Here is a 26,711-nt window from a genome sequence, read left to right on the forward strand (position 1 = left end):
TCTTTCTGAGGCTGAGTGTTGGGGCAATTTGTGCCATAGTCACACCACAAAGCTTTGCCGGCATCCCCACAGAAGGAAGACCATCCGCCTGCCTCAGGAGCCCTGCTGGACTCACCCCCATTCCTTGCACAGCACTAGGCAGCCCTCAACAGAATAGGTCTTTGCATAGAGTTGTGGTGAACATTTAGGAAAGGAAACGGAAACCTTTTGCAGTGGAACCTTCTACACCCTTTGCAGCCTGGTTGGTTTTCTGTAGCTCATCCTGTGGTGCGGTGCTATTTGGGGGTGGGGGGTGGGGGTGGGCAGCACCTTTGATTCACAGGGACTATTCCCATGAGATCAGGAGAGGAAAACGAATGCCCAGGCTCAGTCTCTGAGTGCCTTGTGCTTAATTGCTCTTTGCAAGTCACTTTGCTACAATGTGCTTAGCAAAATAACATGCACCTCGGACCATGTGCAGAATATCTTTCTCACCACAGTCGCCTGGGCCTGTGTTCTCTGCTCCTTGAGCATCTGAGATCAGAAAGAAGAAAGAGAGGCTCTGTCTGGGACCGGGTTGTCCATGGGGCACACAGAGCATGTACTATGGGTCCCCCGCGTGCCTTCCCCCCACGGATTAGAACCGTGGACTCTTGCTTCCCTCATTTCCCTTCTTTAAGAATGTTCAGAGTGACACCCCTTTCCACGGGGGAGGGGGGGAGGCTGTGTCCCCAGTCCAGCTGCTCTCCCCCCCCCACCCGCAATTGCACTGCTGGTGCCCCATTAATCCTTACACCACTCCTAGCTCTGTCTTGCACATGGCTGTAGCAGGGAGCTTGGCAGGTGCCCTGGAGTCCAAGGCCTTCGTGAGCCATGGGGCATTTAAAAGTTAGTTCTCGCTCTCAGCTGTCTGTCGGCCTGTCTCTTCTCCAGGGGCCCGGGCTGGTGTCCGGGGCTCTCAGACTGCGAGTCAGGAAGAGGCCCAAGTGTCACAGGCGGGAGGAAAAGCAGAGGGAGTGAGGAGAAGGGGTTGTCCCTCCAGCGGGAAGCCAGACTCTCTGCCTTGAAAGTGCGGCTATGTTCTACTACAGTGGTCCCCAACCTTTTTATCACCGGGGACCGGTCAACGCTTGACAATGTTACTGAGGCCAGGGGAGAAGGGTAGTCTTTTGCCACGGGACGTTGCCGCTGCCACCTGAGCCCCTGCTCCATTTGCTTTCCCGCCGGCGCCTCTGACTTCCCGCCGCCCGCTGGGGTGCACTGCCAGCAGCAGCTGCACAGTGCCATGCCAAGGGGGAGCCCCAGCCATGGCGGCCGCTGGAGAGCACCAAAGGTGAACCAGCAGCAGAGTGGCAGGGCAGCCCCCGAGGCAGCAGCCAGGGAGGAGGGCGAGGAGGAGCCGCAGCCCAGTACCGACTGATCCACGGACCTGTACTGGTCCCCAGACTGGGGGTTGGGGACCACCGTTCCACTACACCAGCGGTGAGGCTTTGACTCTGCTCTACGGGGGGCTGCCCTTTAAGACAACCCGAAAGCGTCTTCTGGTACAAAACAGGGGGGCCGGCAGTATGCTGCAGCTTGGCAGCCCTTTCCACCGCTGGGCGAGGGAGGCAAACTGTTTTAAGAGAGCCTTTGCTTGGCTGTGCTGCATTTCTTCTGGGAATATGCTTTCTTTTTTAATTGGAATGAATCGGCATTGGTTTTAGCTCTCTTTGTTAATTGCCTCGGGTCCTTCATGGGAGACAAGTGAGTGAAAAGACCCTTCTGTACATAAGATAAATCAAATGGAAACAAAGTCTTCCATGTTCCCTCTCCTCCAAAGGGAAGGACTGTGGGAAGTGCTGCCTTTGGGGAGGGGGATAACGACCCCTCTCCACCAGACCCTCACTTTTTCCATGGGGAAAAGGAGTATGGAGGATGCTGAATCCCACCGTAGGTGACCTCTGCAGCTGTGCGGTTGCTGAAGTATGGAGTACACAAAACTGCTTTATTAATACCAAGTTGTCATAAAACCACCCTCTCAGCACAACGTGCAGTAAGGACTGGCCTGATTTATCGAGTGGAAAGAAGGCAGTATTTCTAAGCCCACTTGGACCCTGGACCGTCTTGGCATCGCCTCCATCCTGTCCAGGACCCTGCCATAGTCTTACCTTGGCGGGCTTCCTTCGTTTCCCTGTCTGATTGGGATGCAGCTTCCTGGGTCTTCCAGCGGGACACGGAGCGCAAATACTTCCGCAGGTTCAGCCTACTGCCTCCTTCTGGAGCCGCTGGCATCTTGGTTGGGGTCGAGAAAGCCCTCCGGAAAACAGATCTCTTGGCAGTAGCCTGGCTGTCTGGGGGGGACGCTGCCAGCATTGTCTGCTCTCTGCTGGGCTCGGGAAGTTTGCTTTCCGCCTGGCTTTGTCCTCTCCTCCGCCTCTGCTGTTTGCCCGTGGTCCCTGGTGCTGGGCTGGAGGCAAGCTCTGGCTCCTTCTCCCCATTCTGGGGAACTGTCTGCCAGCGGTAGGTGCTCAGCAAGGATGGGGCTTCTGCCCTGTGCCTTGGCCGGCAAGAGGCCTCCATCTGCCAGAAAAGAGTACACAGAGACGATGGCAGGAAAAGAGCGACAGCAGGGGCTGGAGTTCATTTATTTATTTGGTCCCTCCATCTATGTCTCGTTGTCCTCACCTCAACTCCATTTCCTCTTCACAGTGACTGGCCCAAGGGCAAAGCAGGGGAGCCTGGGCCTCCTCCCAAATATTAATCCCCCAAATATTAAACACCATGAAAAGCCAGAGACAACCCCTGGCTTCTTGCGTCAGGTGCCTCTTCCTGGCTTTCAAAGACGGAGGCTGGTGCACCGATGGCTTCTGCTGCAGCGGAACGAAGGCATCCCTCGAGGAGGAGGAGGAGGAGATTCTCTTTTCCTCTGCACAGAGGTGGGGCAGGGGGGGTGTCGCTGGAGGGGTGAAGACATAACTTTGTCCTGCCCCTCTCTGTACAAGGAGCCTGGCTGGAGAAATGCTGGACTTGGGAAGCTGCCGAAACATAATCTAGCCCTCATTGGACTAGAGGGCCTGCATGGCCCCTTCCAACTCAATGGTTCTACGATTCTAAGTCGACAGACCTATTGGCTTCTTACAGCGTAGGTAACCGATGGGCATTTCCTGCGAAGAACACACTTGCCTTGGATTTGCAATAGTTGTAATTGTTGGGCTTCCTTCCTGAGAAATCAGCTCTGGTCCAAACCACATACGTTGTCTTACCACCTACCTGCCACAAGATCGGGAGAAGGGAAGCATGCTGTGTCTGCCACCAAGGGGATCTTGCTAGCATTGTTTCCTTTCCTGACTTCCTTCCCGTGGTGGGGAGTGTTTCCTGTCAGATGGCCAGCCCCATATCCTCTCAAGGTTTGTAAGAGGGGCACTCATGCACAGCATTTGTCTAGGGCCAGAATGGTGTGTGTGTGTGGGGGGGAGGGGGTGTTATAGAATCATAGAATCATAGAGTTGGGAGGGGCCATAGAGGCCATCTAGTTCAACCCCCTGCTCAACGCAGGATCAGCCCTAACCATCCGAAAGCATCCAAGAAAAGTGTGTATCCAACCTTTGCTTGAAGTCTGCCAGTGAGGGGGAGCTCACCACCTCCTTAGGCAGCCTATTCCACTGCTGAACTACTCTGACTGTGAAAAATGTTTTCCTGATATCTAGCCTATATTGTTGAAGCTTAAACCCATTACTGCGTGTCCTTTCCTCTGCAGCCAACAGAAACAGCATCCTGCCCTCCTCCAAGTGACAACCTTTCAAATACTTAAAGAGGGCTATCATGTTGGGGTACCTCAGGGCTTGGTGCTCGGCCCGGTACTTTTTAACGTATTTATTAATGATCTAGATGAGGGGGTGGAGGGACTACTCATCAAGTTTGCAGATGACACCAAATTGGGAGGACTGGCAAATACTCCGGAAGATAGAGACAGAGTTCAACGAGATCTGAACACAATGGAAAAATGGGCAAATGAGAACAAGATGCAATTTAATAAAGATAAGTGTAAAGTTCTGCATCTGGGTCAGAAAAATGAAAAGCATGCCTACTGGATGGGGGATACGCTTCTAGGTAACACTGTGTGTGAACAAAACCTTGGAGTACTTGTGGATTGTAAACTAAACATGATCAGGCGGTGTGATGCAGCGGTAAAAAAGGCAAATGCCATTTTGGGCTGTATCAACAGGGGCATCACATCAAAATCACAAGATGTCATAGTCCCATTGTATACGGCACTGTTCAGACCACACCTGGAGTACTGTGTGCAGTTCTGGAGGCCTCACTTCAAGAAGGACGTAGATAAAATTGAAAAGGTACAGAGAAGAGCGACGAAGATGATCTGGGGCCAAAGGACCAAGCCCTATGAAGATAGGTTGAGGGACTTCCGAATGTTCAGCCTGGAGAAAAGGAGGTTGGAGAGGGGACATGATAGCCCTCTTTAAGTATTTGAAAGGTTGTCATTTGGAGGAGGGCAGGATGCTGTTTCTGTTGGCTGCAGAGGAGAGGACACGCAGTAATGGGTTTAAACTAGGAAAAAAATTTTCATAGTCAGAGTAGTTCAGCAGTGGAATAGGCTGCCTAAGGAGATGGTGAGCTCCCCCTCACTGGCAGTCTTCAAGCAAAGGTTGGATACACACTTTTCTTGGATGCTTTAGAATGCTTAGGGCTGATCCTGCATTGAGCAGGGGGTTGGACTAGATGGCCTGTATGGCCCCTTCCAACTCTATGATTCTATGATTCTAGGTCCCCTCTCAATCTTGTTTTCTCCAGGCTGAACAGTCCCAAATCCCTCAACCTATCTTCATAGGGCTTGGTCCCTTGGCCCCAGATCATTTTTGTCGCTCTCCTCTGTACCCTTTCAATTTTATCTACGTCCTTCTTTAAGTGAGGCCTCCAGAACTGCACACAGTACTCCAGGTGTGGTCTGAACAGTGCCGTATACAATGGGACTGTGACATCTTGTGTCTGTGTAAGACGTGTGAGACGGAGCTCTTCCGCCAGGCATATGGTTGAGGCCAGGGCAGCTCTCCCACTAATCCATCAGAGGATCCCCTCCAATATTGAGATCTCTAACACCGAGATCATGGTTAGATGTATTGTATTGGTGCCACCCTCTTCTGAACATTATTCTCTCCACCGGGCTGAACTAAGATCAGAATTGTGACCACCGCCGCTATATGTTATGTGATATGTTATATGTAACTTTTAATTGGGGTTTTTATGGGGATTTTATTGTGTTTTAACTATTTATGTTGTAAACCGCCCTGAGACCTATTGGGAGAAGGGCGGTCTAAAAATTAAATAATAATAATAATAATAATAATAATAATCTTGTGATTTTGATGTCAGTGCCCCACTCTGCTAAGCAAAATGTCTTAGGACCTCTTTGTCCAGGGTTTTGTGATGGACATGCTGTGTTTGCCCTGCCTTGTACTGGGAAACACCAAACAGTGGGTGGAAAGCAGTCTGAAACAGCACTGGGCCTCAAGGAAAGGGGAATTATACCTTCCCACTGGGAATCAAGGTGGATTAATCAATAAGCAAATCACAAAATATGATAGTATGAATAATTATGAAATATATGAAAATATGAATAACCACAGCCTCTGAATCTAACAGCAAAGATTCCTAGTAATCCATCAGCAGCATCTAGCATCCATGCTGCCTGACAATTTCACAGCATCGTGATAGATTTTTCCTTCTGACAAAATCTGCAAGCACCTCCAGCTGCCCACCAAAGTCCCCAGCCAGAAGCACAAATCTAGACCATTTCAGCCAGAAACATATACAAACTAGAAGGTTGTTTCACAAATTGAACTGGTTTACATGGGGCAGTGACTCTGAAAAAGGTCATCACAACAACAATCAGTATTTTTGCAACACAGCGCATTTAGGTCTCTTGGTCAGTCTTCTTTGGCAGCTTTGTGGAAGAGACAGAGTCCACCACTCTTAACCACTATACCACACCGGTTCTCACTGGATGTGACAATTGGACATTGAAGAAAGCGGACAGAACATTTATTCATTTGAAATGTGGTACTGGAGAAGTTTTATAGATACAAAGTATTCACTGGCAGTCTTCAAGCAAAGGTTGGATACACACTTTTCTTGGATGCTTTAGGATGCTTTGGGCTGATCCTGCGTTGAGCAGGGGGTTGGACTAGATGGCCTGTACGGCCCCTTCCAACTCTATGATTCTATGATTCTAGAAATAATCTCCCCCCCCCCCCCCAATATCCCACCAGATGTATGAAGTTGGCACTTCATTTTGATCCCGCCCAGGAGCCCATCCTCCATTTTATCTTCACAATGCCCCCACAAGAACAGTTAGGCTGGGACCCTCCCAACTCAGTGGGAACAGGAAGCTTAATCTCCCAGGATGGAGCATGGAGTGCAAGCAAAGCAATGGGTGGCCCCTTCCTGGGTGGAGACTAGGGTGGAAGGGGACACCTGAGGCCCCCTCTTCTCTTCTGCACCCCCTTCTCACAAGTCCCTGCCAGTTCTGTCCTTTCTTTCCCAGTCCCCTTGGCTTTCCCACAGCAAACAGGGGCAGATGAGTGCTTCTTCTCCCTGGCCCTTCTGCACATACCTTCATGTCCCTTCCACAGGACTCCAGCAACCAGTGGCTTGCTCACTCTCTGGCATGGACTGCTGCACACAACCCGCCTGGCTTCCTGGCGCACTGATCAGAGGGCCCTTCCTGTCTTCACCACCTCTCTGTCTGTCTGACTGGTTTCCTTTCCTGCTTACCCTGCACTCTGCAAGTTTCACATGTGATCTGCAGTAAGATGGTAATCTCACCTCTCCTTGCCCGAGTAGCACCCAAGCTGCTACTTGCAGAGAGGGAGGCCAAGCCATGCAGCCGTCAGATCTGGAAGGAGACGCCCAGACTGCATCCTTCACCTCAGCCCACAGAGCTAGTGGAGGCTGGCTCTGCCTTCTTCTTCTTCTTCTTCTTCTGGGCTGTCTTCCAGAACCTTGAAGTCCTACAGTCCAAGTGGCATATGAACAGGCGCAAGGAGATGACTTGCAGAGTCCTGGAACTCGAGCATAGATTCAAGTGGGGAGCCATGTTGGTCTGAAGCAACAGAAGTCCAGGGGTACCTTTAAGACCAGCTGGACTCTACATTTGTCCTGGAACTCAAGCATGCCTGTGTCTGCTCATGGGCACTTTCTTGCATTTAAGAGACAGTCGTTGCTAGAGCCATGAGCCCTTGTATGCAACTGCTGGGCAAGAGCCAAGGTGCTTTTTCCCTGGGAGCTTCTCACCACTGAGACTGGAGGATCCCCAGTGGGGCGACTGAGGCACTTTGCATCTGGAAGCCAGGGACAGCATTGACCTGTCAGTTAGCCACAGCAGCTCTCTGTGCATTTTGACCTCGCTCATTTCTGTGTCAGCCGGTAGAATGCCTTCATGGCTACTTGGGGTGGGCCAGATACCAGGTCCCGTGTGCTTCTCAGTTTGGAGGGCACTGGCCTACAACTGGAGCAGGACGTTTGGCGAGGCTATTTATTTCAGCACTGGAGCTGGGAAGAGCAGTGTGGGAAGGCATGAGGCCTTCCAAGATGGCCAGTGAGACACACTAAGACCCACCTACTGTCCATCCATCTCAAGGCTTCAAGGACTGCTATTCCCCATTCAAATTGTGCTGTCCCAAGTCCTCCAAGGGATACAATTAGGTTCTTTGGGGAAGCTAGTACAGATCAGGCTTGCATGAACAAAACTTGGCTGGATGAAAAGGAAGAGGTGCATTTGTCTCAGTCAACTCTGTGAGGTTATGCGGAAGGTCCTTCATCAGTCTGAACTGGAGAGCTCATGAAAGGTCTGGCTCCATAAGGTCCCCTGGCGATTGCAGCCAGCACTTTCAAGCTGGGCTTCAAACAGGGGAGCTGAGTCTTGGAGCTCAGCAATGGGAGGCCAAAGGGGGACAAGACGAGAGAACCGCTCTAGGCTTGACACATCAGCTTCACATCAGCAAGGAGGGTGGCGTACCACAGTTTCCTTCCTGCTACAGAAATCCACACAAACAACCCTTTTCAGCCCTAAATACTCAAACCAGTTATGGAAGGCAGAAAGCCAACTGCAGAGGGGTGTGGCTTCTCCATGTATGATTATCTGCTCCAATGGGCAGAAATTGCAGGCGCGTGTTCACTGCACGGAGCTCTTGGCTCTCTGAGAGCAGGTTCATTCCCTTGAGGCTAGGGTTGTCGATTTGGAGAAACTGAGACAGAGACAGAGGTTTCAGGAACCTACTGGGCAGAGGAGAAAGGACTTGATCCTTTAAACAGGACCCCTTTGTCGGATGACAGACCAATATATAGTCATACCATGGCTATCACTCTACAATTGCAGGCGTGGGGTGGGGTGTGTGAACATTTGGAGGTGGGGAATTCGATTATTAGGAATATGGAGAGCAGGATCTGTGGCAGGCATTTTGAATGCCTGGTGACTTGTCTGCAGTCTTCACCTGCTGCCTGTGTAGGCAGCTAGTGATGCTGAGGAAGAGTCAGTGATCGTGGTGCATTTTGGCACTGATGACGCTGAGAAAGGTAGCTGTGTGGTCCAGGAGGAGAAAAATGGGTTATTAGGTAGAAACTTGGCAGTCAGACTCTCAAGGGCAGAATTCCACACACATGGGCAGCTAGACTCGAAGAGATTAGGGGTCACAACGTCTGGATGAGAAAGGGGTACAGGGAGGAAGGGTTTAGATTGGGCAGCGAAAGGCTTCTCCTGAGCCTGGAAGAAACCACAGTGCTAGCACTTATTATCAAAATGGTGGCAAAGCAGCTTTTAAATGAAACCTGGGGTGAGGGGGGCTGATCGGAGTTGGGGAGACTCTGGTTCCAGACAACTAAGTCCAAACAGGCAAAAGGTTAGGAGCCCAATGGAACATGGGAGTGAGAACAGGATGGCGAAGGAGGGCCATGAGTGGCAATGAAGGAGCAAGGGGGGTGGGGAAGGGCTCCTGGAGACGGAAGCACATGGTAGGTGACTACATGGCAGTGCTAGAAGTCTCTGAGTCCAGAGGGGGGAGCTGAGCTGCTGGGTGCTCAAGGACAATTTAGAAACATGGTGGGATAGGGAAAATCAATGGGATAGGGCCATCCATGGGAATAAGCTCAATAGGGAAGGGACGGGTTGGAGGTGTTATATATCACAGAAGGAGATATAATCCAATGAACTCCCCCAAAGAAGCTATGTGAATGGAAGCACTGACCACTAAGGGTGACTTAAATGTGAGGGTGTAAATCCATGCATGGGATGAGGAAGGAAATAAAGGAGGTGACACTGGGTGACTTCAGCCACCCTCACACTGACTGTGTAGCCATGTGCTTGAGTCAGGCTGTAGAAATGAATTCCTAGACATCATAAGAGCTACATTTGAGTACAGTTGTTTCTTAGAGATCAACTCATAAGTTTTCCAGTTATAAAGTTATGGGAATTAAAACTGTCAGATGCAAACAGAGAGATCCCTGAGACGCTGTTTCCCAGTCAGACCCTGGGGGAGATGTTGCAAAGGAAGGAGCCAGGAGGCAAAAGGACAATGCAGACTGTGACCAGCTTTTGGGGCCTCACTCAGCCTTCCCTTGCCTTAGGGGCATTTTGCAACCACAGAGGCTGTCAATATCCCATCTTTGGGATCTCACAGCCTAGTGATGCCAGGTTACGAAAAATCACTCACAAATAGCCCCCAATTCTGCCCACTCCCGATCTCACTCCCAAAGCCTCCAGATGGTTCCCAACCTGGAGCTGGCAACCCAAGCCTTGGATGAAATTTGGCAAAAAAGCAACCCCTCTGCCCACAAAGGTGGATGTGGTCATGGACAAGGGGGCCCCATGAAGCAATCAGGAAATCCCGTCAGCCGTTTCTGGTCCTCCCGCTGGGCCCTGGCTTGCCATGAAGCTGGGAGGCAACAAATGCAGGGCAGATGCTCCATACAAGTGCAGGACACCCCTGATGCATCCAATGCAGGACAGACACTTCCATACAGCTGCTCCCAATGCTACCGTATTGCTCTTCTGTCCTAGGGAGCAAAAGCAGGGCCATCTCTCTAAAAGGGGCTGGTAGCTTTTGTTCACTAAATTTATTGATCTCACATAATTGGTCTCCTTATGTAATAATCATCTATGTAGAATTAACAATCTATGTAGAACTAATTATGGGCAGGGTCATGCTCTTTCAGTTGGTCTATCTATGCTACAAACTGCTAGGTTTTCACAAAGGACACAATCATAGAATCATAGAATCATAGGAAGGGGCCATACAGGCCATCTAGTCCAACCCCCTGCTCAATGCAGGATCAGCCCAAAGCATCCTAAACCATCCAAGACAATGAAGGACAACAAGAGAGCCAGCTTGGTGTAGTGGTTAGGAGTGCAGACTTTTAATCTGGTGAGCCGGGTTTGATTCTGCACTCCCCCACATGCAACCACAGGACTGAGAAAGCTGGTCTGACCAAGCAGTGATATCAGGGCTCTCTCAGCCTCACCTCCCTCACAGGGTGTCTGTTGTGGGGAGAGGAAAGTGAAAGCGAACGTAAGCCACTTTGAGACTCCTTCGGGTAGCAAAAAGAAACATATATGAACCAACTCTTCTTCTTAGAATCATAGAATCATAGAGTTGAAAGGGGCCATACAGGCCATCTAGTCCAATCCCATGCTCAACGCAGGATCAGCCCAAAGCATCCCCTAAAGCATCCAAGAAAAGTGTGTTTCCAACCTTTGCTTGAAGACTGCCAGTGAGGGGGAGCTCACCACCTCCTTAGGCATCCTATTCCACTGCTGAACTACTCTACTGTGAAAAATTGTTTCCTGATATCTAGCCTATATTGTTGTACTTGTAGTTTAAACCCATTACTGCATGTCCTTTCCTCTGCAGACAATGGGAACAGCATCCTCCTCCAAATGACAACCTTTCAAATACTTAAAAAGGGCAATCATGTTCCCTCTCAACCTCCTTTTCTCCAGACTGAACATTCCCAAGTCCCTCAAACTACCTTCACAGGGCTTGGTCCCTTGGCCCCAGATCATCCTCGTCGCTCTCCTCTGTTGGATTTTCGTAGGGCAAACTTTAATAAACTCAGAGACATGATGAGTGTCATACCATGGACGAGAATGCTGGAAGGGAAGGGAGCATGTGAAGGGTGGGCGCTACTCAAACAAGAGCTATTGCATGCTCAATCAATGACTATCCCAGAAAGATGAAAACACTGCAGGAGCTCTAAGAAGCCTATTTGGATGAACTGAGAACTTCAAGAGGAACTAAGAAAGAAAAGGGAAATGTTCAGGAAATGGAGGGAAGGACAGAGCTCTAAAGAAGAATACTTACAGGTTACTAGGCACTGTAGATCAATCATCAGAAAGGCCAAAGCTGAGAGTGAGCTAAGATTGGCCAGGGAAGCCCATTGTAACAAGAAAATATTTTCATTTATGTGTGGAGCAAACGTAAAGTAAAGGAGGCAACAGGCCCACTGTTGGGTGCGGATGGACAAACTCTAACGGAAGATGCAGAGAAAGCAGAAAGGCTTAGTGCCTATTTTACATCTGTTTTTCCCCACAGGTCAAAGTGTTTAGGCACATCTAGAGATGGCCATAGCCAAAGGATAGTGTCTGGGTGGCAGGTTAACATGGATAGAGAGGTTGTCGAGAGGCATTTAGCTGCACTGGATGAGTTCAAATCCCCTGGTCCGGATGAAATGCACCCAAGAGTGCTCAAAGAACTTTCCAGAAAACTTGCACAGCCCTTGTCCATCATCTTCGAGACCTCTTTAAGGACTGGAAATGTCCCGGAGGACTGGAAGAGAGCAAACGTTATCCCAATCTTCAAAAAAGGGAGGAAGGATGACCCGGGAAACTACAGACCAGTGAGTCTGACCTCTGTTGTGGGGAAGATAATGGAGCAGATATTAAAGGGAGTGATCTGCAAACATCTGGAGGACAATTTGGTGATCCAAGGAAGTCAGCATGGATTTGTCTCCAACAGGTCCTGCCAGACCAACCTGGTTTCCTTTTTTGACCAAGTAACAGGTTTGCTGGATCACGAAAATTCAATTGATGTCATTTACTTGGATTTTAGTAAAGCCTTTGACAAGGTTCCCCATGATGTTCTGATGGATACGTTGAAGGACTGCAATCTGGATTTTCAGATAGTTAGGTGGATAGGGAATTGGTTAGAGAACCGCACTCAAAGAGTTGTTGTCAATGGTGTTTCATCAGACTGGAGAGAGGTGAGTCGCGGGGTACCTCAGGGCTCGGTGCTCGGCCCGGTACTTTTTAACATATTTATTAATGATCTAGATGAGGGGGTGGAGGGACTACTCATCAAGTTTGCAGATGACACCAAATTGGGAGGACTGGCAAATACTCTGGAAGATAGAGACAGAGTTCAACGAGATCTGAACACAATGGAAAAATGGGCAAATGAGAACAAGATACAATTTAATAAAGATAAGTGTAAAGTTCTGCATCTGGGTCAGAAAAATGAAAAGCATGCCTACTGGATGGGGGATACGCTTCTAGGTCACACTGTGTGTTAATGAGACCTTGGGGTACTTGTGGATTGTAAACTAAACATGAGCAGGCAGTGTGATGCAGCGGTAAAAAAGGCGAATGCCATTTTGGGCTGTATCAACAGGGGCATCACATCAAAATCACAAGCTGTCATAGTCCCATTGTATACGGCACTGTTCAGACCACACCTGGAGTACTGTGTGCCGTTCTGGCGGCCTCACTTCAAGAAGGACGTAGAGAAAATTGAAAGGGTACAGAGGAGAGCGACGAAGATGATCTAGGGCCAAGGGACCAAGCCCTATGAAGATAGGTTGAGGGGCTTGGGAATGTTCAGCCTGGAGAAAAGGAGGTTGAGGGACACGATAGCCCTCTTTAAGTATTTGAAAGGTTGTCACTTGGCGGAGGGCAGGATGCTGTTTCTGTTGGCTGCAGAGGAGAGGACACACAGTAATGGGTTTAAACTTCAAGTACAACGATATAGGCTAGATATCAGGAAAAAAATTTTCACAGTCAGAGTAGTTCAGCAGTGGAATAGGCTTCCTAAGGAGGTGGTGAGCTCCCCCTCACTGGCAGTCTTCAAGCAAAGGTTGGATACACGCTTTTCTTGGATACTTTAGGATGCTTAGGGCTGATCCTGAGTTGAGCAGGGGGTTGGCCTGTATAGCCCCTTCCATCTCTATGATTCTATGGTTCCCTATGAGCTGGCAATGCCGGTTGGGCTGCCCCCAATCATTCTCCTTCCTTACACTCCCTATATTGATCGTCTCCTTCCCCTTGTGGCTTTAGTTTAAAGCTCTCCTGATGAATCTCCCCAGGTTCCTGCCAAACACATTCTTCCCCAGTTTCGATAAGTGCAGTCCATCAGGTGCTAGTAGGCCTTCCTCAAGAAAGCTTATCCCATGGTCCCAGAAACCAAATCTCTCCTGCCGGCACCAACTACGCAGCCAGTAATTCACCTCCATTATCTTCCTCTCCCGACGCATTCCTCTTCCCTTGACAGGCAAGATTGAAGAGAATACCACTTGTGCCCCCATTTGCTTGAGCTTCCTCCCCAGATCTTGATAGTCTTTTTTAATAGGAGCGATGGTATTCAGGGACATGTCATTCGTTCCCACATGGACCATCACAAATGGGTAGCGATCCGTAGATTTGAGGAGTTTGGGCAGCCGTTCTGAAACATCTTTAATTTTCGCCCCTGGCAAGCAACACCTCTCGGGTTAGGGGGTCGGGCCCAGCCACATGGCGATCCATTCCTCTTAGCAGGGAGTCTCCAATTACCAGTACTCTCTTTTTTTTTTCTTCTCAACTCCATTTCCTTCTGTCCCCGTGGCCTCTTCCGCTTGTCTTAAACTTTGTTTTGGGACCTCTTCCCTCATTGACCCTCCTCTGCAAGGGCCTGAAATCTATTTTGGAGCTGCAAAGGCCCCGAGAACTGTCTCGCTCTTTGCCGTTGAGTCTTTTTCCGAACTGTCTGCAGAGGCTCCCTAGTGAGGTCAATCTCCTTATCCTCTTCAGGACTGGTTGTATCCTCTATTCTGAGTTGCAGGGCTCTGGTCTATGAACTCCTCCCCTTTTTTTTGAGACACCTTCAGGTAGAGAAAAGCGGCACATAAGAACCAACTCTTCTTCTTCTTCAGCAATGTCAGGGCTCTCTCAGCCTCCCCTCCCTCACAGGGTGTCTGTTATGGGGAGAGGAAAGGGAAGGCGACTGGAAGCCACTTTGAGACTCCTTCAGGTAGAGAAAAGCAGCATATAAGAACCAACTCTTCTTCTTCTTCAGTAATATCATGGCTCTTTCAGCCTCCCCTCCCTCACAGAGTGTCTGTTGTGGGGAGAGGAAAGGGAAGGCAACTGGAAGCCACTTTGAGACTCCTTCGGGTAGAGAAAAGCAGCATATAAGAACCAACTCTTCTTCTTCTTCAGTAATATCATGGCTCTCTCAGCCTCCCCTCCCTCACAGGGTGTCTGTTGTGGGGAGAGGAAAGTGAAGGCTACTGGAAGCAGCTTTGAGACACCTTCATACAAATACAAGAGAATATTTTCAAATAAAAAATCAGTTGGTTATTGTAACACTCACCTTTTCCAGCTTTCATTTCTAAAACAACAACAACAAGTCTGTTTTGTAACCCTCTTCATTTTGTGGAGTTAAAATAATGGCCACAGACCATTGTCCCACAAGTATCTGCGTTCCCCCTTCCCCTGTATCTGCAATCCAAGAATAAAACTACATGACTTTTCCAGATTTTAATCAAGTCCCTTGTTCATTCCATGTTTGAGGAGTTGCTTCCCCCCTTCCCAGGTTTTAGAGCAAGATGCAACCAGTTTTGTAGGAAATATGTTCATGAGGACTTGCCAAGTGAGGAACCCCACGCCATGAATTAAACACAGTGACGTATGCCCTGCTTCATGAAGCACCTTTCTTTGAACCCTGTCCATGTTTTTATCTCTTGGAAGAGTCTGTCCCCGGGGCACAGGGTAGGCACCACCTGCCGATGCCCATAGACAGTGTAGTTGGCCTTCAGCCGGGAGCCCCTCGCTGCACATTGCAGGAAGTTGTCCTTCACAAGCTCCAGGGCAAAGCCGTCTGGCAGGACCTCCATGTAGTCCCCGATGAAGCTGACACCGTAGCCTTTGCTATTGTGCCCCAGGGTGTGAGCTCCTACCCACTGCCAGCCCCGGCCTTGGTAGATGTACCCATCACCTCCAACGACAAAGCTGTGCGGGAACACAAGACAAGCATCAGGGCAAAAATGGTGACAACGGGCAGGGCAGCCCTAATGAGGACAGAAAGGAGGGATACACATTTTGTATATAAGTAATATTTGGAGGTCTCTCCATGTATACAGGAAAATATGGCTTTGTAAGTTAACCAAGACTTCTTTCCAACAAGTGGGAATAATTCGCAAAAAAGTTTTAAAATGATAACTGCTCTTTCTAGATTTGCCAGTAGCTTTGGACTGTGCCACCTATTTGGCCCTAGACCGAGGGATTAAACGGTGTGCTTTGGATGGGTCTAAATCGTTCCTCATGGGCAGGACTCGGGTTTGCTGATGTCTCGAAACAGCTGCCCTGGGCTGCCAAGATGTTGCTGCAGTCAATTCAAGGGGCTGGTTGGGACTTTTAAAGCCACACAAACAGGGTGGGACCCACATGCCAGAAGGTCTGGGGGTTCCTTCCCTAGGTCCCTGTGGGGCAACCGTGGTTGTCAGCAAGGGTGTACAAAAAAAAGAAAACACCCAATAATGGCATTTTGCAGTGATTCTCCCTTCCCCTCGAAAAATTCTTCCTTTGGGCCTCCACCACCACTCAAGGATTTTGCTTCTCCAAACTCCCTTTCGATCTGCCTTGAACCACCTAGAAGAAGACTAAGCATTGCCTGCAGAGGCATTGTGGGAGAGGTGATCAATGGTGGGCGTATGAATAGCCGCATGGAGGCACCTTTGGGAAATGGGGAGAAGGGGCATGTTGCCTAGTGGCAACTTGGGGAGGCCAGGGATGTCTTCTGGCCTCCTGCAACTCCATGCAAAGGAACAGGGAAGTGCTTGCTAGTTCATTCCTTGACAGGTTTCCAGTCTGACTCTGGTCTAGGTCTCCATGGTAAGCCCCTGTCACAGAGATGCTACTAAACAGGACTGGATGCTCCTCTAAAGATAAACAGTCTCTCACCCTAGATACCAGGGAGCAAGGTATCTAGTTTCCCCCTAATATGCACATTTTCTTTCTGGAGGGATTTTTGGCTGACCTGAAGAGTGCTCAGTGGTCCAGATTAAGTGGTAAACCAGACAGGCTCTCTCCTTTATGGAGAATTGGGCAGTGTTGTTATTTTTTTCCTCTGACCAATGCATGATGTTGCAAAAGATATCCAGCCACCTCCCACCTGTTTCCCTGGTCTGTGGATCTCACTTTGGGGCATGCTTTCCTAGTTCATGGCTTGCTGCATGAGGGCTCCACTCACCTGTAGCCAATGTCATCCCAGCCACGAACAACCTGGTGGAAGTGCTGCATAGAGCGCATGTCAGCAGCGCACTCCGGGAAGGTCCGGCATGGCTTTCTCGGTCTGTGGGTGTGGTGGATGTACACGAAGCTCAAGGGCAGCTGGAGCTGGGTGGGTGTTCCCCTGTAGGGCTGGGCCTCCCACATACACCGTGGAATGATCGCAGGGCACTCTGCAAGGGGAGACACACAAGCACAGTGGGGAACAATGCGGTGGGCTACCTTGGCAAATAAATACATGACTGCCCATGGAAAGATTCCCAGTGATGCAACGGCACCGCAATCCCCCTTCTTCAAGTGCCACATACCTACATACTGTGCTGTGAATTCTTCTACTGCCTGGACTACAAGGGAAGCCACATCCTTGTGCCCGGTGCCATTGAGAAGGGGATGGCTGCTGTGCAGGTGCCGGAGCAGGCAGAGGGAGCTCTCCAGCTGTTCTCGGAGTTTTCCCTCGCTCACCAGGTCAGCAAAGTTTCTTCGCCGGAAGTTGCTTCGGGTCCGATTGTCTCCTGCCAGGCCCTCTCCAGCATAGTATTCATTAAGTAGGTTGCTGATGCTGGATGGTGAGCTAGCATTCTTTGCCAGGTAAGTGCCCAAAATCACCCCATCCATTGCGCCATTGATAACAGCATCAGACAGAGGGGAGGGAGGGCTTAGCAGTGTGAACGTATGAGGTGCTGAGATGTTATCCCAGCAGCCATTTGGACCCAACAGTACACTAGCCTGCCCAGCATGATAGAGGGAGAAGGCCACAGCAAGGTCTGTGGCAAGCGGGGCGAGGAGGGAGTCCATCTTTGGGCAGAGCTCTGCTTGAGTGTTGTTCACAGGGTCCTTGAGCCAAGGGGGGGCAGGCACAGCCCCCTCCTGCCTCCTCTTGAGTCCTCCTGCTATCCCCCCAAGCAGAGGGCTCAGTGCTACTGTGGTCCCATCAGGAGTTAACACTGCCCCATATTCCACCCAGGAGCCATTGCTTTTGTGATTCTGCAAATGTCTGAGGAAGGATCTCTGCTTCTCACTCAGGTAAGGCAGATTTAAGGATGCAGGAGTCGCTGGCAAAGGGGAGAGCTGGCAAAACTCGCTCTTGCAGCCAATTTCTCGGAAGAGCTCTATCACAGGCAAATCTGGGGTCCCTTCAAGATGGGATTCCATGTCTTCCAGAACTCCAATCACAGAGTCCATTCGGAGTGGGAATTTGTCTGAAAAAAGAAGGGTGTAAAGAGCAGAGTAAGAGCTGGCAAGCATCCTGTGGGCTATTATGCACCGGTGTTTTCCTTTGTTTTTACCACACTTGTCCACTCAGTTCAATTTCTGATTGCTGTTTCCCCAGGTTTTCTTAGAGTGCTTTTGTGCTGATATTCCAAGTCAAGGGTAATTCAAAAGTATACAGTTTCCCTAGGATTCACACTCATTCATTTAGAATCATAGAATAATAGAGTTGGAAGGGACCTCAAGGGTCATCTAGTCCAACCTCCTGCACTATGCAGGACACTCACCTCCCAATCGCTCATCTACTGTAACCTGCCACCCCTTTGCCTTCACAGAATCAGCCTCTCCATCAGATAGCTATCTAGCCTCTGTTTAAAAATTTCCAAAGATGGAGGACCCACCACCTCCCGAGGAAGCCTGTTCCACTGAGAAACCGCTCTAACTGTCAGGAACTTTTTCCGGAGGTTTAGACGGAATTTCTTTTGAATTAATTTCATCCCATTCATCCTGGCCTGTCCCTCTCGGGCAAGAGAGAACAATTCTGCTCGATCCTCCATATGGCAGCCTTTTAAATACTTGAAGATGGTTATCAGATACTCTCTCAGTCATCTCCTCTCCTGGCTAAACAGACCAAGCTCCCCAATCTTTCTTCATATGTCTTGGTCTCCAAACCCCTCCAAAATTTGCCACCTCTCAGTTATTCCCTTCCCACATCAAGATTCTTACCTGTCCCACTCTGCACTTTCCATCATCCTCCCACCTTCATCAGTCTACAAGCTTCATTTCCCTCTCATTTTAAATTTTTTCATTTTTTTTTACAAGTGTCATGGGTCCATCAATATGAAACTATCACTAGTCTTGGACAGCTGAATAACTAAATTTAAAACACCAGGGAGGGTGGAGTTTTAAAGGCACTGTACAAGGTACCCAGCTTGCTGGGGGGTAAAACAGTAATGATTGGGGAAGGGAATGGCAAACCACCCCGTATTGAGTCTGCCAAGTAAACACTAGAGGGCGTCACCCCAAGGGTCAGACATGACTCGATGCTTGCACAGGGGATACCTTTATCTTTTTCAAGGTTTAGTTCCCTAATGGTATTGACTTAAAAGGGAGAGGCAAATGCCAGCATCCCCAGTGCAAAGAAACCCAAAATAATTTCAGTGCTGCATGTAAAGAAAAGAAAGAGAAGGAAATTGTCAGCACAGGATGAAATTAGCATGAGATGGAGAAAGAGAAACTGGGATGGGAAGACTAAAGCTTTAAAAACATTTCCTTTTTTATGCTTTGGTGAACAAATGGGAAGGGGTTGGGGGGAGAATGATTTTGGCAGTCTCTGAAAGCCTAATATTAAAATGGCGGCTGAGCCCCATGGACTTTCTGGAAAGTTGGCTGTAGGAATCACTTAGGATCAATCCATTTGGAGAAAGAGTGCAATCAGGACAGGACAGACTTTTAAAAACTGCCAAAATCACAACTAGTGTTCAGAATCAAATTAGAGAATCACAAAGAGAAATCCATGCAAATTTGCTAGGAAAGGCAGGGACTCAGCATCACTATGCAACTATGCCAGGGCACCAGCAAAAACACCAAACCCCTTTTTCTCCCCAGTTTAGTGAGAGCTTCTGCCAGAGGACTCCTCCCCCATACAAATTGCAGCCCTGCACAATGCCTGGTGGAGTGACAGCTGACTTTGCATAGGTGAATGCACTCACACCGAGACACTCACACACATTTCCTGCAATCACAGCTTGCAGTGCCAGTGTCAGTGGGGTCCACCAAACATACTGTACACTCAACCCCGTATTATGAAACTGTGTGTGACTCTTGGCCATTTTCATAGTGGCTAAGCTGAGAAACTCCCTGTGCTCTCCAGTATAGAAAACAGGGCTCCATAGCAAAAGTCTTATCAATTATAACATTGGGTTCCTCCTCCCTTTTTGTTACTTTTCATTCAGTCTATTAACTAATGCAAAAATGCATATGCAGAATCTGAACCATGAGGATTTACATAGAAGTGCTTGTTGGACACTACTGCACAGCCACCACAGGGCAATAGTGTAATTAAAAGAAAGAAACAAAAACATTGGGCACCATCCCCCACATGTCACAAATGACATTCCACACCAGCTTAGAAAAGTGCATTATTAAATTATAGCTGCAGGACAAATATGCTGGAGGAAAAGGAATGGTGCATAAGGTGGGCACAGAATCCAGAGTCAAAATTAAAGGCTCGCTGCTCTGAAAATTTGCAGTAAGAAGTCCATGCTTCATGGGCCAAAGTTCATCCAGAGTGTATCCACCTGTCACAAGCTGTTTACCCAATACACTTTTGAGGTTTAGAACACATTGTGCTATCTTACATGGTCAGGAGGCTGATTCTAATATCAGTTATGGTACATATATATTTTTCTCTTGTGAAACTTTAACTTGAAACATCATAAATTCCTGAGGAAATGCACCTCAGAAGGACAAGTCTCTGCTTTAGTTTTGGTTCATTTCTTGAAAAAAGAAAAGGGGAATAGTAAGGCCTTGAAAGTGTATATTACAGTGCCATTTTCAGAATGAGTATTTTAAGAAGAGTCTCAAAGTGGCTTATAATCACCTTCCTTTTCTCTCCCCACAACAGACTCCCTGTGAGGACTGAGAACTGCTCTGTGAAACAACTCTTAAAGGACTATGACTGCCCAAGGCAATGCAGCTGAGAGCACGTGAAACAGAAGTGGGGAATCAAATCCAGCTCTCCAGATTAGAAGTTGCCACTTTTAACCACTACTTCAAACTGGCTCTCTTAACACTGGTTTCCCTGTTTTGCTTCTCCTTGGATACCAGTCAATATGTAAAATTTCAGCTGACAAACCTAAAAATATAAAGGAAACAGTGGAAAGCTTTTTTCAAAGCAGTAAGTTATATTTCCAGTTTTAGAAATAGTGCACATTTAAAAAAAAATGTTCCCTCCCCTCCATATCTATTTATGGCCCAGAGGACAGTAATCCACGCACAAATTAAGGCACCCGGATTCAAACTTCTGTGTTACCCATGATGTGAATGGGAGGAAGCAGGTCACAAACTGGGTTGACCTTTAACAACTTTAGGCTTCATCCTGCCCAGCTGCAGGCTGAGATGCAGTGGGGAAGAATTAAACAGTGAGGACGTCATAAAGCATTTCTCCCAAACTCCACACATACAAATAAGGGATCTTTCCCATCCCTTCTTTCTTTTCAGTCTGAATATGGCCCAGAGAGCAATAGCAGCACAGGGACAGGGTTCCTGATCTTCAAAACCTTCAGTCAAGAGAGAAAAAGAAGAGCACAGCTCTCTTCAGACCTCACAAGGCACCTGCCCTACAAAACCCCATGGTGACTGGGAATGGTTTCAGAGAGCACTGGTGCTGAGTTCTGCAGCTTCACCAGAGCATGAGGTCTATGATTTCAAACACACCACACTCGTTGTTATCCCTGCCAAAACTCAGTCACCAAGATGCCACCTTTCTGGGCTTCGGAGAGAGTCAGTTGCTTCTTACCTGCATTGTTTTCTGTCTGCCACGAGGCACAGAGAAGCACAGGCACAAATCCAAGCCACGCCAGAGACATCTTGGCCTCAGGATGAAGAGCAGCCTGTGGTTGTCACACTCTGGAGCCTGCTGGCAGCTGCATAAGAGAAAAATCAAGGTCAGCAGCGGGGCGGCTAACCTGCAGCTTGGGAGCCAAAGGGGAGGGCCAGCCTAATCCAAGCATCCCTGCATCCCATTAAATATTGTCTCCAATTTTAGAAGCCTTCTGCTGTCCTCTCAGAGGGTCAACATGTATAAAAAGGGAATGGCCCTTCCTCAGCTGCAAAGGTTCCACACACGTTTGAGACAGAGCATCCTGAAAGCAGCTCCAATGAGAAACCGGAACATTGGATAGAGAGGAATCAAGTTTACTTGCTCATATTTACATAAACATATATAATACTCTCTGATCTGGCCTCTTGCCAGATCAGGGCCACAATAGCTTAGCCAGTTACAGAGCAGGACAGTTTTTACATGCTGCTCTTAAAAATGGAGATCGCCCACCCAGTCAGATTTGGGTTCAACAAAGCCATTTGACTGCAAGGGAGGCATTGTGACAATGTGACTTACAAAGGGAGTAGGTGGTCCCACCTGGGACAAAGGCTTTGATTACTCAGAGGTTCCTTGGTAGGATCATCAATTCCTGAACTGCATGCAGGCATCTCTGCTGAGCATATGACCAGGACCTTGCAGTGTACAACAACCGACCTTTCAGTGTAGGCCTGAACCAAATAACTTGTGGATTGCATTTCCAACACATAAGCATGCCACTTTTACCCTGTACCTTAGGCAACTTTTCAGGAACTTGCAGATGGTGAGTCACCACATAAGAACATAAGAGAAACCCTGTTGGATCAAGCCAATGGCCCATCCAGTCCAACACAGTAGCCAAAGCCCAGGTCCCCTCAAAAGGTCCACCAGGAGGGCCAGCATTCCAGAAGCCCTCCTACTGTTGCCCTCCAAAGGACCAAGAATACAGAGCATCACTGCCTCAGACTTAAAAATACAAGAGAAGCCATGGTGGACCAGGCCAGTGGCCCATATAGTCCAACAATCTTTGCTACACAGTGGCCAAAACCCACTAGCCATCAGGGCCAGAATTCCAGAAGCCCTCCCACTGTGGCCTCCCAAGCACCCAGAAGACTGAAGTCCCAGAGGGGCTGAAAGAGGCAGTGGTATGCCCTTTGCTGAAAGAACCATCTCTGGATCCACAGGAGCCCGACAACTACCGACCCGTCTCACATCTAGAGTTTCTGGGGGAAATGTTGGAAGGGCTGTGGCAGACCAAATGTCAGCATTCCTAGACAAAGCTCCGGTCCATGACCCATCCCAGCCTTTGACACAGTTGGCCATGAGCTTCTAGCTCGCTGCCCCACCAATGCTGGGGTATGAAGGATACCCCTCCAATGACTGATCTCCTTTCTCTGTGGTCGCAGAGAGAGAGTAACAGTAGGAGAGAGACAATCAAGCCATCTCCCACAGGGAGCGCTGCTCTCCCCAATCTTATTTAACATCTTCATGCGCCCTCTTGTTCAGCTGGTAGAATCATAGAAAAGTAGAATCATAGAGTTGGAAGGGGCCATACAGTCCATCTAGTCCAACCCCCTGCTCAACGCAGGATCAGCCCAAAGCATCCTAAAGCATCCAAGAAAAGTACCCTTAAGCTTAATCCGGAAACTATAGCTGGTCCAGAATGTAGCGGCCAGGATCCTCACAGGAGCATTGTGGATGTCCCTCTATAGCTAGCCTGCTCTCCAACATCTGCACTGGCTACCAGTTGCATTCTGGATCAGGCTTAAGGTCTTGGTAATCACCTTTAAGGCCATACACGGTCTGGGCTCAGTGTACCTGAAAGGCCTTCTCACTGTCTATACCCCTCAAAGAGCTCTATGCTGTGCCATTTCCAACAGGATGGGAATCCCTGGCCCCAAAGAAGCCCCAGAGCTAGAGTTTTCTCTGTCCTGGCCCCCACCTGTGGAATGAGCTCCCTGAACAGATCAGGGCCCTGCCCAAGCTACTGCAGTTCCTCAGGGCCTGCAAAATGGAGCTCTTCTGCCAGGCATTTGGTTGAGGTCACCTGAAGCAGCAACATCTACTGGGCCCCCAGACACCCCTCCCCATGAACTGAATCCCAAAGGGACCAACCTACAGTCCTATAGTTGACAGATTAATGTTCTCATTATTAGCATTGGAACTGTTATGGAAATGTTACTGGGATTATTACCACTAGTTCTAAAGGTCAAGGTATCCCCCGTGCAAGCACCAAGTCATGTCTGACCCTTGGGGTGAGGCCCTCCAGCATTTTCATGGCAGACTCAATACGAGGTGGTTTGCCAGTGCCTTCCCCAGTCATTACCGTTCACCCCCCAGCAAGCTGGGTACTCATTTTGCCGACCTCGGAAGGATGGAAGGCTGAGTCAACCTTGAGCCGGCTGCTGGGATCGAACTCCCAGCCTCAATGGCAGACAGCCTCAGACAGCATTTCTGCCACTTACCACTCTGCGCCACAAGAGGCTCTCTAGAAACCACTTATTATTGTGTTCTACTTGATGTTATTGAATAACACTTTACGCATCCCTATGTTCTGTGTAAACTGCCCTGAGCTGCAAGGGAGGGCAGTATCTACATCTAAGAGAATGAATACATGGATATATGAATGAATGAATACATGAAAGAAGCCATGTTGGGTCAGGCCAATGGCCCCTTCAGCCCAACACTCAGCAGCATCATGCAGTGGCCAAAAATGAGTGGCTATCAGGCAATCCACCAGCGGGGCCAGAACTCCATAACACTGTTGCCCCCCAAACACCAATGGCTTGTGAAATGCAAGATCTTTTCTTTCTTTCTTTTTCTATGCTTGGCAAGTCAAGTATTGACCAAGTCAATACTTTCCCCAGTGTTTGAACCTGTATCCTGGGAACATGGAAAGTAGCCCCTCTTCTGTCGTGAAAGTCCAATGAGTATTTGGCCACTTGCAGAAGTGATCAGGAACCGGGAACCTTCCTGTTGCAGCTGAGCTCAGTGGGGACGGAAAAATATATTTAAAGGGCCGAAGGGAAGAGGTCATGAGATGCAGAGCTTGGCTCCGGCTGCATTCTGTGCTGCTTGCAAGAAGAGCATCCGCGGGGAGTGTGACTGTCGCAGCAGCCCAACATTGGGCGGAAGCTTCTTTTAGATTTGTTTATTATTTGATTTTAATGCCATCATTCCCCAGGAGGGCTCAGGAATGTGATGCCCTCCACTTGGGCGAAAAGTGGCTCAAGATCCACCCCCAATTCAACCTGCTTTTGCAGCAAATTTCATAGAATCATAGAAGCATAGAGCTGGAGGGGGCCATATAGGCCATCTAGGCCACGCTTGATAGCTGTAGGAGGAGGAAACACTTTCCCGTTCTGAATTCTGAGATATCACTGGATATTTGGCCATATATCTCCTAAGGCCTAGAAATCTGCCTTTTGGAAAACCATGAGATGAATTTCTAAGGCTATGGAGCTCTGTTTCGTTCCAGCACAAATGCAAGGGTCACATGCTGCCCTGAAGAGGAGTTCCTGTTGGGCAAGCCATTCCAATTGTGGGTGTCAGGTGTCACTTTGCTATCCTCAGCCTCTATGGACTTTCTCCCTGCTAACCTCAGGGGCATGTTTGTTTGCCTGTTGGAATTTCATTGTGGAGCAAAAGTCCAAAGCAAGGCCTTCTAACTGAGGGCATCCAACAGTGATCACTGGGGCATAGAAGTCCTGACCTCCCTTCCACCCACCTGCTGGGCAGGATCAAGAGGATTCAGGACCCTCTTTCCCCTGCCAGACTGTTTTTACAAAGTTGCTTGTGGTGTTATAAAAACATCCAGTAGCACCTTTAAGACCAACAAAGATTTAGTCAAGGTGTGAGCTTTCAAGTGCAAGCACTCTTCTTTAGACAATGGAACAAGGGTCATAAGAGTGTAGATATAAAGCAAAAGTCAATTAGTGGCAAATTAGTGAACTGTGTCATAATATCAAATTAGTAAATTAGTAAACTGTGTCAAATTATTATGCCGTCTGGTAATTCTTTGCTAAAACAGCTACTGTAATCAGTCATAGAATCATAGAATCATAGAGTTGGAAGGGGCCATACAGGCCATCTAGTCCAACCCCCTGCTCAACGCAGGATTAGCCCTAAGCATCCTAAAGCATCCAAGAAAAGTGTGTATCCAACCTTTGCTTGTGAGGGGGAGCTCACCACCTCCTTAGGCAGCCTATTCCACTGCTGAACTACTCTGACTGTGAAAAACTTTTTCCTAATATCTAGCCTATATCGTTGTACTTGTAGTTTAAACCCATTACTGCACGTCCTTTCCTCTGCGGCCAATGGGAACAACATCCTGCCCTCCTCCAAGTGACAACCTTTCAAATACTTAAAGAGGGCTATCATATCCCCTCTCAACCTCCTTTTCTCCAGGCTGAACATTCCCAACATTCCCATGCAGAACTTTACACTTATCTTTATTAAACTGCATCTTGTTCTCATTTGCCCATTTTTCCATTGTGTTCAGATCTCGTTGAATTCTGTCTCTGTCTTCCGGAGTATTTGCCAGTCCTCCCAATTTGGTGTCATCTGCAAACTTGATGAGTAGTCCCTCTACTACGCCATCATCTAGATCGGGGGTAGTCAACCTATGGTCCTCCAGATTTCCATGGACTACAATTCCCATGAGCCCCTGCCGACAATTGCTGGCAAGGTCTCATGGGAATTGTAGTCCATGGACATCGGGAGGACCACAGGTTGACTACCGCTGATCTAGATCATTAATAAATATGTTAATGATTGGAAATCAAAGGGCCGTGGCCCTGCTAATCATACTGGTCAGCTAGATGGCAGGTGATGTAAAATATAGAGGAAGGAGATGAGGGATCTTTGGGAGGGTCGGAGAATGAGAGAGCTCCTCTAAGCAAGCCGCCACTTACCTCCTTCCTGTGGAGATGAAGAGCTATGCTGTGGCTGAAATGGGCTGGCTGGGGCTTTCTAGGCCTCTTGTATCATTCTGCTCTGGAACTGCCCGCCATTGCACAAGGATTTCCCCATCACTGAGACTGGTGTGCTTCCCCTGTTCCCACACCTTGAGAAAACTCACACCCTTTGGGTGGACCAGCCTCCGTGCAGTGAGGACTCCTCAGCCCTGTTCTCTGACTTCCTGGAGTCCTCGAGGGAGATTCCCTGGGTGCTCTGAGGAGGGATCTGGCTCTTTTCGGCTATGTGACAGCTTACTGGCATCAGGAAGGAACAAAGAAAGGCAGGCATGAATCATAGAATCATAGAATCATAGAATCATAGAGTTGGAAGGGGCCATACAGGTGCAAGCCTCTTAAAAACTGCAGCAGGTCAACAGAGGTGATGTCATTTTTGTTCTTCCTTGCACACCCTGAAAACTGTTCCATTCCAAGGGCTCTGGAATGAAGCACCTATGTTCTT

General features: G+C 48.6%; 2 protein-coding genes across 4 annotated transcripts in view; both read right to left on the reverse strand.

Moving 5' to 3' along the window:
* Positions 1–6,817, reverse strand: part of RASAL3 (RAS protein activator like 3) — a 52,226-nt gene extending 45,409 nt beyond the window's left edge. Inside the window, exons 1-2 of one of the 2 annotated variants that reach the window (XM_077329989.1) lie at positions 6,590–6,817; positions 2,130–2,541 (exon numbers count right to left, since the gene is read on the reverse strand). In XM_077329989.1, the coding sequence (XP_077186104.1) occupies positions 2,130–2,541; positions 6,590–6,595 (418 nt within the window). In that variant the 5' untranslated portion in view covers positions 6,596–6,817. The remainder of the gene's footprint in view (positions 1–2,129; positions 2,542–6,589) is intronic. The other variant, XM_077329988.1, reaches the window with a different exon arrangement.
* Positions 6,818–14,539: 7,722 nt separating this feature from the next.
* PGLYRP2 (peptidoglycan recognition protein 2) lies at positions 14,540–26,324 on the reverse strand. 2 transcript variants are annotated; one of them, XM_077329990.1, is made up of 5 exons: positions 26,207–26,324; positions 21,234–21,360; positions 16,813–17,703; positions 16,467–16,677; positions 14,540–15,226 (listed from the first exon to the last, which is right to left on the reverse strand). In XM_077329990.1, exons 2-5 carry the CDS (start codon positions 21,301–21,303, stop codon positions 14,890–14,892), a joined length of 1,509 nt encoding a protein of 502 aa, XP_077186105.1. In that variant the 5' UTR covers positions 21,304–21,360; positions 26,207–26,324; the 3' UTR covers positions 14,540–14,889. The 2 variants fall into 2 exon arrangements, with proteins under 2 accessions (XP_077186105.1, XP_077186106.1); XM_077329991.1 differs by lacking the exon at positions 26,207–26,324 and adding an exon at positions 21,563–21,581.
* Positions 26,325–26,711: the final 387 nt, after the last annotated feature.

The sequence above is a fragment of the Paroedura picta genome, chromosome 3 (assembly GCF_049243985.1).
Source record: "Paroedura picta isolate Pp20150507F chromosome 3, Ppicta_v3.0, whole genome shotgun sequence".
Taxonomy (NCBI): Eukaryota; Metazoa; Chordata; class Lepidosauria; order Squamata; family Gekkonidae; genus Paroedura; species Paroedura picta.

Coding starts and splice junctions, on each gene's coding strand:
- PGLYRP2 (XM_077329990.1), bottom strand. CDS start 21,303: ATGTCTCTGGCGTGGCTTGGATTTGTGCCTGTGCTTCTCTGTGCCTCG. Junction 17,704..21,233: donor GCAGACAGAAAACAATGCAG/GTAAGAAGCAAC, acceptor TTCTTTTTTCAG/ACAAATTCCCACTCCGAATG. Junction 15,227..16,466: donor TGGGATGACATTGGCTACAG/GTGAGTGGAGCC, acceptor GTTCCCGCACAG/CTTTGTCGTTGGAGGTGATG.